The 11,704-nt window shown below is 30.7% G+C and overlaps 1 protein-coding gene across 1 annotated transcript; it reads left to right on the forward strand.

Moving 5' to 3' along the window:
• The first annotated feature begins 1,472 nt into the window (after positions 1 to 1,472).
• Positions 1,473 to 8,860, forward strand: LOC129920733 (MAP kinase-activated protein kinase 2). The gene is made up of 6 exons (XM_056002301.1): positions 1,473 to 1,670; positions 1,747 to 1,886; positions 7,773 to 7,837; positions 7,922 to 8,128; positions 8,212 to 8,627; positions 8,691 to 8,860. Exons 1-6 carry the CDS (start codon positions 1,506 to 1,508, stop codon positions 8,772 to 8,774), a joined length of 1,077 nt encoding a protein of 358 aa, XP_055858276.1. The 5' UTR covers positions 1,473 to 1,505; the 3' UTR covers positions 8,775 to 8,860.
• Positions 8,861 to 11,704: the final 2,844 nt, after the last annotated feature.

Consider the following 11,704-nt stretch of genomic DNA (forward strand, 5'->3'; position numbering starts at 1 on the left):
AAGCGCGCGATGCACCGAAGAGACAATCAAAAGGAAATTCAAAGATAATTTCTGCGCCTTGCGTCTTCGTGTAGAAGCAGACTATTACCCCGTTTGTCAGCTATTACATGAAGCCTCAAGAGGCTTGACTCTTTTTTCGAATTTTCCTTTGATAATCATTCTGTGAGCGCGTACTATTACACGATGCCTCTTGAGTCAAAGACTCAAATTTGACATTTCTCATTTGATTTAAGTATTGTTGTTGTTGTATTTCACCAAGAAGCAAAAAGAAATGAAAGGGAATGTTGGAAAAAGAAAGAATGGAAAAAGAAACGTCAAAAAAGAGTCTCAGAATTTCGGCCCACTACTCTCCGGTCGGATAATTTTTTGTTTTATCTTCTTTCTCTTTTGCACTCATTAGATTTGAAAAGAGGCGCGCCTCTTGAGGCTTCATGTAATAGCTGACAAAGGAGCAATCGATCTTTCTCTCTCCCTTGTTCGTATGTGCATCAACGTCTTCGTGTAGAAGTCGTCCTTGTAAACCAAGTTAAATCAGAAATGGTTTAGGTATAACAAAGTTTTCCAGTAAATACAACAACAACAACAACAACAAAATCGTCACTGGAAAAATCGTCAAATGTTACCCATCTTTTTTTGCGCATCTCTGCCAAAACACAAACTGAAAAAAAAAAAAAAACTGACCCAAACTCAACTGACGACTGACAAATTTACTATCCGTTCTGTTCTACGCGCTGACTTAAGTTAGTTTTGGTTATTTTTCTTTTTTTAATAATTAAACGACAAAAAAAGGTTATAATACACATTTTGTTTATTTTAAACTTATGACAATTCCTTAGCCAAAAGATCAAAATTAACAAAATTCATTCACACATATAAAAAATTAATAAATACTTGCTTTGAATATATAAATCTTGTAAGTCCATATTTTTTTTTTTTATAAAACATTATTTTCTAATTAGGTAATGTGTCATCATTCTCATAGTATTTTTTTTTTTATTTGATGCTGTTTTGTTTTATCAGTAAAAAGATAGCAATGTGGATTTGTACGTAGTTTTTTTTTTTCTAAAACTCTTTCTTTTACCTTTTCTCATTCGTACGTCATCAGAAATATTCTTTCTGTTTGCATTTGGTTCACTCTCGGTGGTGCACTGAGCCGGAGACTAGGACAAGGACGAGGAAAAGAAATCTCGATTCATTCAAATCACAGCATTCTGCAACTTTTTATTTTCAATTTGAAATTTAATGATAAATAAGGTATTTTTAATTAATTTGTATTTGAGTTCAAAAATTCCTTAAAAAAGAAAAAGAAGATAGACAAAAAAGAATCTGTATTCGCCCAACCCAGTCGAGTCCGGTCCGGCTTCAATGCGACTAATAGTTTTTCATTAGATTCCATTGCCGACGAACTTAGCCATAATTTTTCTTTTATTTTAAATGTCGTTATTCGAAAAAATCAAATCAAATAAAATAATGTTGTTTTGTTGCAGGAAACACACACATAAAATATGTTAAAATCAACAACAACAAGCAATGTTGATAATAATCGAGTTCCCAAAACAACACTTCTCGTTGATGATTATGAAATTTCAAACACGGTTTTGGGATTGGGTATAAATGGCAAAGTGGTGCAGTGCAGTAATCGTAAAACGCAACAAAAATATGCATTAAAAGTGAGTTTTATCTTGCTAATAATCATTAATTTTATTATTATTGTTTTTTTGTTTTTGTTCTTTTTTTTTAAAAAAGGTACTTTTGGATAATCCAAAAGCAAGACGTGAAGTTGACTTGCATTGGCGAGCAAGTGGTTGTCGTCATATAGTTAATATTATAGATGTCTACGAAAACACCTACAGTGGCAATAAATGTTTGTTAGTTGTTATGGAATGGTAAGTAAGATTAATTGCTAAAAGTCATCCATCATCATTTTATTATTATTTTATTTATTTTATTAAAGCGGGAATTTTATTTATTTCATATTTTGGCACGAGTACGATAAGTTGGGCGCCGAGATTTGATAACAATGTTTTGTAGAGGAGTTAAATACAATTATTTTTTACTATGGGAGAGGGAGGGGGGGGTCTATCTCCCCCGTTACATTCACAAAAATTTCTAATACATACAGCCATGGACAAACGATTATGGGAACTATGCACTTAAATATTATAATTTTTAATTCAGGACATGAATTAGCTTATGAGGATTTATCTTATAACTTTAAACGAGCTAAAATTGTTTATATACATATATATATAAAATTGGGTTCTCAGAAACGGCTCTAACGATTTCGATGAAATTTTCAGGGTTTGTTCTTCTAAGCGAGTAAAATGTTTTCGAAGTAGTTTTGGAAAAATCCGCCTACTGCCACGCCCTTTTTTTAACATTCAAGTTTTTTTTCGGTAAAAACTTTAAAGAAATAGGTTTCTTGGAAACGGCTCTAACGATTTCGATGAAATTTTCGGGGTTTGTTCCTCTAAGTGAATAAAAAGTTTTGGAAGTACTTTTGAAAAAATCCGCTTACTGCCACGTCCACTTTTTTAACATATAAGTTTTTTCGGTAACAATTTTAAAGATTTCGATGAAATTTTCAGGATATGATTCTCTAGGCGAGTAAAATATTTTAGATGTACTTTCAGAAAAAATCCGCCCACTAACACATTAACATTTCTCATATAAAAATTTTTTTGGTAACTGCTTTAAAGATTTCGATTAACATTTGAGGGTTTCTTCCCCTAGGCGAAACCAAAATTTCGGAAGTTCTTTCTCGTATATTATTTTTTTTTTTGGCGGAAACAAAAAAATCCGCGAAATCTTTTTTTAGACATTTTTGATCATGCATTGAAACTATTAAGTTATTTGTTTAATTGGTAGTATGAATATATTGAATAATACGTTTTTGTATAATTCTAATTGACTTATTTTTTTCTTCGTGCATCAAGATAGAAAGGAAGATCATACATTTACTCCTTTTACGTATGTCGTTTGTACTAAAACGTTGGTCGAAAACAACTTGCTTTAAGAACAAAAGTCGAAAGTTTTTCTGTCGTTGTAGTACAAATATGACAACCGTTATAGAGTTGATTATTTTTGTTTTACGTGTTGTTTACTCAAACACTAATTAATGAAAATAGTTCTTTTGAATAGCCTTTATCTGGAGTTTTTTTAATAGAATTGTCAAGGTTGATGTTTCTAAAATTAGTATAAGGAATAGTTACAGAGAATTAGTTCATGTATTCAAAACGTAAAAAAAACGATAACTTTTTGTAACCTACGTAACCTTAGAATGCCACGAAAAATATGGTTTATACTTTTTTCACCAAAAGTAATCTAATAACATTTAAAGATACCGAGCAAAGCTCGGTCATCCAGGTACTAATATTAATAATTAGAAAGTATTTCAAATCAATTCAATTTTTAAAAATTTACAATTTGTAGAGAATACCATTTTTCTTGTGGACAAAGAAATAGCACATATTCCTAAAATCGTAAAAAAATCATTTCTAAGAAAAAATTCTTAGAAATTCCAATAAATTCAGTATAGCCAAGTTAATACTTTGTTAGTTGACCACGATTTTTTATAGTTTTTTGGCTCTCTTTGGCAAACTTTCAACTAACGTCTGGCATCTTCTTTGTGGAGTAGGATACTATCCTTCTTTGATTCCAGCAAAAAGATTGTTTGAACTTTTGAGTTTCGGTTGCACAATTGTTACCTTGTCATCTTCCATAGATGTTAAGACGCTGACTTTGAGCTGGTTCTATGGAATTCTTAAGTATATTGAAATGGGAGAATGCATTCATTCTGCCGTCCAATTAACCAACGGGCCCTTTCCATGGTAGGAAAATGCGCCCCCAAACCTCAGCATCATTAAGGCTTCTTCTTATAAGTCTGCTTGACACTTTTTTCACCGAATTCTTTATTCACTTTGCCCATAATCCTGCGAAACGACTTAAAAGGTCCACATTTGCATTTCTTTCTGATCACTCTATCCATTCGTTTGGAAGATTTGTGAGGAACCAATTTATTTTCAGAGTTTAAATTTCTATTTGCTCTTACTAAATAAATTGCATTATCCACCATTTACTCGAAAAATTTAGAGTTTAAACTATTTGAGAAGGATATTTCCCTTGACTATGAACCTCGAACATAATTCTCCTTTTTTCGCAGTTTAATGAACCTTTGAGCCAGTTTTTTTCAAAAGCACTTTATAACTAAATAAAAACAATAAATTAAATGCATTTTCTTGAACAAATTTTGAACACAGAATAAAAATTTAACAGGAAAAAAAAATGTGTGCTATTTATGTGTCTACAAGCGAAAGAGTCAGGAAAAGCATTAACATGCAACTGCAAATAAATATTGAAAATAACGGTACATTTTAGACTTTATTGACTCGATCACTTTATTTCGAAAATATACCCAGAGAAAACAATTTATAAAAAGCATTACACGTATCTGAAATTCGAATTGCATGATTTTTATCAATAGTGTGCTATTTATCTGTCCATAGCTGTAAATAGATCAGTTTTTGTCATAATTTAATATAAATTGATACGAAAATGCTGTCCATGAATTGAGCATAACTATTAATTTCATAATTAAGTAAAAAGATTTTCTTTATTTTAAACATTTGCTTGGGAAAAATAAAAGTCTGTTGGTAACTCACGTTACAAAAATCGGACACGAATTTTAAGAAACCGACAGTATGAAGTTTTTCTGTGAAACTTAGAATCTTAATTTGTTTTTAATGAAAATTCCATGCATACAAAATTACAAACTTTTAAAATTAGTGACAAAACCAAACATTTATTTTATATATCGATCAAAAATTTTAAAATATTTAGGTATAACTCACGTTACATTAATTTGGTAACTCATATTACCTGCAACACTTACAGTTATGAATGATACCAGGTGTGGAATCGGCTAAGGTGATTGTTGATTATCACAATAAATACTTTTGCTCCACGTAAGGTGATTATCAAAGTGACGATCACCTTTTTGTTATGGTTTGTGTGTAACAGCTATTTAGGTGTTTATTGAAATCCTCAATGGCGAACTAAATTATGTACTAAACTATTACGAAAATGTTAGTTCGTTGAGTAAAATATGGTTTCTTGTGAAAAAAATATAAAATATTTAATATTTATTAAAAAATAATAAAAAAAAAACTGGTAGGGATCGAACCGCAGTCTCCAGCGTGTGAGTCGAATACTCATCGAAATGTCTGGGGTGGAATCGTCTAAGGTTATTGTTGATTGTCACCTTTTTGATTGTCACTTTTGACCATCACCTATTCTTTGCTCTGAGTAAAGTGATCGTATATAGTTAATTTTAATTTTTAACGGCCATATTATTAACTAGTTTAAAAAATACATCTGGATGTAAAGAAATTGAAATGTCAAAAATAAATCCAAATCCATAATATTCACTAATTAAATCCAATCTTAAATCCAAACAAATTTAAACTGCTCTCTGGAGGTGTATTTAACTTTATAAATCCAGATAAATGCAAATTATACAAAAATTATTAAATAATCACATAATATTTTTTTGAGTGAATAAATATGAACAAAAAATTAAATCCTTGGATTTATGAAATTCAGATTTAAGTGATTGGATTTAAAATTAACTTTAATCCAAACTAAATCCAGATTGAATAATATGGCCGTAAATCATGTTATTTTAATCAATTGTTTTTGAAATAATCGATTTCAAAGTTAAAATTAGGAAAAAAAAAACACATTGAATACTATTTTTGTCAGGACCATTAAAAAAAAGATATTCGATATTTAATACATAGAGTTAGTTTGCAGCTTTGTGCTCCGCTTAGAGTATGAAAAGTCTCCAGGAGCTGCTAATTTCAAATGCTTTTTTTTTTAATTAAATCGTTTGCTTGGCTCTCTTCGCGGGTTCTCAGCTTCCCCTGAAATAGGTACCATTCATAACTGTAAGTGTTGCCGCTGTTTTTTTGGTTATTTTTTTAATTTTAGGTCGTTTTTTTTTAATTGTCTGTTTCCATACTTAAAATAGGACTGCTGTCATGAATGAATGAATGGATGTTGGGCAGTTGCACTGTGACTTTAACGGATAGTTCTCCCCAAATAAAACTGCAAGTTACTTCTTACAGCACGGTCTCCAGGTTGATACTTTTTTTGGTATTTAACCCTTTGACTGCCAAGCTTTTAAGTGCCATGATATTTTATATTGATTGTCGCACGAAAATGTACGACATGGCAGCCAAAGCCTTAATTACACTGGTCGGCAACGAAAATAGAGCTTGAACCAAACAAAGGATTTTTGTGTGCTGAGTCCGAATCCGAAGTCAAAATTTCACTGGCACGTCATGTTTTTGAAATACTTGAATATTAGCAGGTCAAAAACGCGTTTTTGGGTACATTTGACGTCGGATTACACCACCGTAAAATATTTTTTTTTTTTTGCAAATCTTCTTATGCAATCTCAAAACGCAATATTTTATCGTTCTAAATATATTTACATTTTTTTTCAAAATTAATAATAATAATTAATCGCTAAAACCGAATCCGAACTCCATTTTGCCCCATCACGTCAGGTTTTCAAGATAGCCTCAAAAAATGTCACAGCCTCGAAATTTTTTTTTTTATCTGAGAGTGCGACTATGTTAATTATTTGTCTCTGAAGCCAGATTCGAAGTCTATTTTGCCCTATCATGTCAGATTTTCAAGATCACCTAAAAAAAACGAACACATTTTTTGTTTCCTACAAGAATATGTCTTGCCCGTTTGATTGTTATAATTTTTCAATTTGCTACAAAATTAAGAACAAAAAACGAATTTTTAAAGATTTTCTCGATTTTTGGACCTCAAATAATTATTAAACGGTTAGGTAAACGAAAAAAGTGTACAAGGCTTTTTTGGTAGAGCGTTCAATTTCCTACAAGAATACTTAAAGAACTTTGCTTAAAAGTCGATTTATAAAAAAATGATTTTTCTTCGTAGAGCTAATATTTGGTGAGTATATTGTAGAGGTGTTAAGCAATCGATTTTTCGGAATATAAAATGAAAAAAAAAGTTTCGATTTTTTGGACCCACCCTTATGTACCTACATAGTACATTTATAGTCTCGAACAAAATTCAAAAATTTATTAGAAAAAATAAGAAATTGAATTTAGAAAAAAATTACCCATGTACTTACAAACTTGTTTTCTAAATATTATGTTACGGCCATATCTTTAAGCGAAATAATCTTAACTGAGATGAACAAAATTTCATGCTATTATGACTTGCGAGTCGACTCAAGTTGAACGATTTGGGAAACACTCATAACGCAATGCAGTCAAAGTAAAGAAATCGCTGTGAAAATATAACTTTTTAAACGCTAAATGGCTTATTAAAGGATCAATAACTTTGATTCGCCAAATTTTTCTAGCGATTCGCGATATATTTTTCGATTTCAAAAAATAATATATGTACTTAAAAAATGCATACAAAAAAATTGCCAAAAATAGACAAAAAAAAAGAACTGATGAGTAAAAAAGGCAAAAAAAGGAACTAACGGTCAAAAAAAGAGAAAAAAGACATAATTAGTAACAAATATTTGGAATCAAGGGACATAAATCGTGTTTCAATATAGAGTCCGTCTATACATTTGCCAGTACCAGTTCCCTCCTTGACGAATTTCATAATTGTTTCAATAGACATTTGTTCAACTTTTTGTTTTACCTTTTATGCATGAGTAACTAATATTTTTTTTTATTGTTGAACTATACATTTTTCCATCTTTTCTATTCAATCAGTATGGAAGGTGGTGAATTATTTCAGCGAATACAAGACAAACGTGATGGTGCATTTACTGAAAGAGGTATTTTTTGTTTGCATTTTTTTTTATACTTAACTTTTAAAACAAAAATTAATAGCTTTGTTTTTTTTTTGCTTTAAAATGTAGAAGCTGCGCAAGTTATGCATGATATATGTGTAGCCGTACATTATTTACATAGCAAGGACATTGCACATAGAGACTTAAAACCAGAAAATCTTCTATATACATCGCCTGCTCCGAATGCAATCCTTAAATTAACCGATTTTGGCTTTGCTAAAGAAACTTTGGTAAAAGACACATTACAAACTCCGTGTTATACACCTTATTATGTTGGTATGACTCTTTTTATTTTCTTTAAACAAAACAGTAGGAAGATTTTGTTACTCATAAATGTGTTTTTTTTTTCCAATTTGCAGCACCTGAAGTTTTGGGACCGGAAAAATACGACAAAAGCTGTGACATCTGGTCACTTGGTGTCATTATGTACATTCTATTGTGTGGTTTCCCACCATTCTATAGTAATCATGGTGAAGCTATATCACCTGGTATGCGTTCACGTATACGTACTGGTCAATATGATTTTCCTGATCCGGAGTGGCAGAATGTCAGTCAATCGGCCAAAAACCTTATCAAAGGCATGCTGAATGTTGATCCAAGCCAACGTCTAACAATTATTCAAGTAATGCGAAACAACTGGATAGCACAATATACTCAAGTGCCACAGACTCCATTGCACACAGGACGTATGTTGAGAGAAGGTGAAGAAACATGGCCAGAAGTTCAAGAAGAAATGACACGTTCATTGGCTACAATGAGAGTTGACTATGATCAAGTATGTAAAGATTCCTTGTTGTTTATGTTCTCTAAACAGTTTTTCAATTTTTGTCCTTTTTAGATGCATATCAAACCACTTGACAATTCGGATAATAGTTTACTCAAAAGACGAAAAAAACTTGAAGAGATTTCACCCAAAGCCTAGAGAGAGTCATCGAAATATTTTTGTTTTTGTTCTGTGACAATACTTTTACTTAATTTCAGAAAAATATAATTTAAATATTAATAATACAGGATAAAAGATTACAACGACAAGAGGTTATTCAAAACGATGGTGGCAGATGGATTTTTATTTGACATTTTATCAGTATTGATTTTTCTTAGTTGAACAAGGATGAATAAAATTTTTCACATTTCCGATAAGAAACATAAATTGAAATTGTTAAATTGTCAAATTTTAATCGTCTTGAGCATTCAAGGAGCTCGTACGAAAAAATCTTTCTTACGAACAACTAACCGTTTATATAAAACAACCTTATTCATAACAAGTTTATTCCTAATTGTCCAATATTAAGAATTTTGGTTAATTTTATTAGGATTTGACTAAATTTTATACAATTTCATTGTTGGATTTAACATGGTTCAAACCTTGTTGTTATATCGCCGAAGAAATTAACTCTTGATTTGATTTATATATATGTACGTAGACTATATATAATAAAAACATTATTTTTTTTTTTTGAAAAGACAATACCAATATACAAAAAAAAAAAAAAAAAGGGATTCTTAAAAAAATTACTGTTTTTAAAAGTTTTTTTAATTAGCGAACGAAACACATCGAGTGAGACATCAAAAGAAAGGTTTTCCATAACTGCAAATGAAAAGTTTCTTGGAACGTCGGGTTGTTGAATTATCTGCAATCGAAATATATTTTTTTCTTCTTAAAAATAAAGTAGGTATGAGCTTATTATGAACAGGCCTATTCATTTAGTGCAACAAGAGTTGAGCTGGCTCTGGATCCTGCCTTTTTTACAGTAAGATTTCTTTTTAGTGGGAGGTTGCTGAAATAAATAGATTAAATGTGCAGATTTCTTCTGGACTTTATGGTCACCTGGCTCATGGAGCTTTTTTTAATTCGGAAACATATACGGACAAAAGATAAAGTAAAAGTTTTGGTTCACAGATATACATATACAATCACAGTAACCAGGCCTAGGCTGAATTATTTCGGATCGAAACAAGATTTGGTTTTCGATATGATTTCACAATGAGCAGTCCTTTGCATTTATGTAAAAGAATTGCAATTTTTTTTTAGATATTCGAGAAAAAATCAAGGTAAAAAATGTCTTTTCCAATCCATCGAGTGATACATCAAAAGAAACGGAAGTTGCATGTGGCAAGTTTTTATGTCGCAAGTTGCATTTGGCAAGTAGCATGTTGCATGTGGCAAGTTGCATGTGGCAAGTCGATTGTGGCAAGTTGCATGTGGCAAATTGCTTGTGGCAAGTCGCATGTGGCAAGTTGCATGTCGCAAGTTGCATGTCGCAAGTTGCATGTCGCAAGTTACATGTGGCAAGTTGCATGTGGAAAGTTGCATGTGGTAATTTCTATGTGGCAAGTTGCATGTTGCTACTACTAGTGCTCGAGCACACACAATTCTCATAAGAATAACCATATCGCACATATGCGAAATTCGTTTACTTTACTTTACTTACGACATAAGTATGTACATTTCTCAGAATACAGGGTGTCCCGCAGTCACCGCCCCAAAGGAATTAATTTTGTTCACTTATTACTAAAGCCCAGTTTATTTTCTTAAAAAAAGTAACTTTTTTTTCATAAAAAAGCCTACTGGAAGTAATTTAAATAAATAAACAAACTGAGTGAATTAAAAAAAAAAAATTTTTTTTAAACAAAATTATTTAAATGAATTAAAAACCTTTTCTGAGCTATTATGGTTAAGAAAAGAACAAATAGATAAAGCTCAGAAAAAGTTGTAGTTCATTTAAATTAATTTTGTATTTAAAAATATTTTTTTTTTTTTTAATTCACTCAGTTTGTTTATTTATTTAAATTACTTCCAGTAGGCTTTTTTATGAAAAAAAGTTATTTTTTTAAGAAAATAAACTGGGCTTTAATAATAAGTCAACAAAATTAATACTTATTTACGTGTTTTTTTTTTGGATAAAATGATATGAAAGTGAAAAAACAACTGAAAAAACAAAGAAAGAAAATTGGGTTTGATGCAAAATTGCGGAGAAACGGTTGTTCGCAGAAAAAAAAGTGTTGGAACGAATATAAACTGTAATAAATTTTAGATTGGTTGTACTATAAAATTTTCAAATCAGACGTAGTTTGGGAAAGATAAAGCCAGTTAAAGGAAAACGGAGCAAAAATTATAAAAACTGTCATAACTCAAAAACGGGACGAAAACGAGAAAATTACCTCTTACGTTTTTCGACTTAAAATGACCTCAGGAATCCATGGTTTTCGTTTGGGGCGGTGACTGTGGGACAACCTGTATATTGAAAACAACATGGATGGAAGAATTAATTTAGTATTCACATGATAAAAATGTAAAAAACAAAATGTGGATTAATTAAAAATTATTTCAAAAATATTTTTGTGTAATTGAACGAGTTTTTTTTGCACAAATAATAGAAAACAAAAATGTAAATACCCCTAAATAAAAGGAAAAAAAAAAAACAAAAATACACTTAAATTATACCTGTATTGACATAAAGCCCATACATCGTAGATAAAATTTATTTTCTTTTTTTTCTCAAGAAATTAGCCACGGAAATCGGTATGGAGATTCTTAATTTCCAATTATGTATAAAGATTTTTTCATTCATAACTATTTTCAGGAAAGTCAGATTTCTTGGGTAAGGAGATCTAGCATCAACAAATTTCCTTAGATCACCAAGAGCTGAAGTTGTTAAAAAATTACGCTGTTTGATTATTTTAATAAAACAAAAATAATAAAAATTAAAAATATCAAATGAAATCCACTTACATTATACTAAGTGAGAAGTACATAGGTATAACTTCAGTCGCGTGTATGTACTTAGGGTGTCCGTTATTTCCCAAAGTGGGTAATTCCATGAAAAAGTGGACACGAATTTTGAACAAATT

Source organism: Episyrphus balteatus, chromosome X, assembly GCF_945859705.1.
Source record: "Episyrphus balteatus chromosome X, idEpiBalt1.1, whole genome shotgun sequence".
In the NCBI taxonomy this organism is placed as follows: Eukaryota; Metazoa; Arthropoda; class Insecta; order Diptera; family Syrphidae; genus Episyrphus; species Episyrphus balteatus.

Bases quoted from the DNA above. Each gene is read 5' to 3' on its own strand.
- LOC129920733 (XM_056002301.1), top strand. From the start codon at position 1,506: ATGTTAAAATCAACAACAACAAGCAATGTTGATAATAATCGAGTTCCC. The intron at 1,671-1,746 runs GTGAGTTTTATC...TTTTTAAAAAAG, and splicing joins AACAAAAATATGCATTAAAA to GTACTTTTGGATAATCCAAA. The intron at 7,838-7,921 runs GTATTTTTTGTT...TTTAAAATGTAG, and splicing joins TGGTGCATTTACTGAAAGAG to AAGCTGCGCAAGTTATGCAT.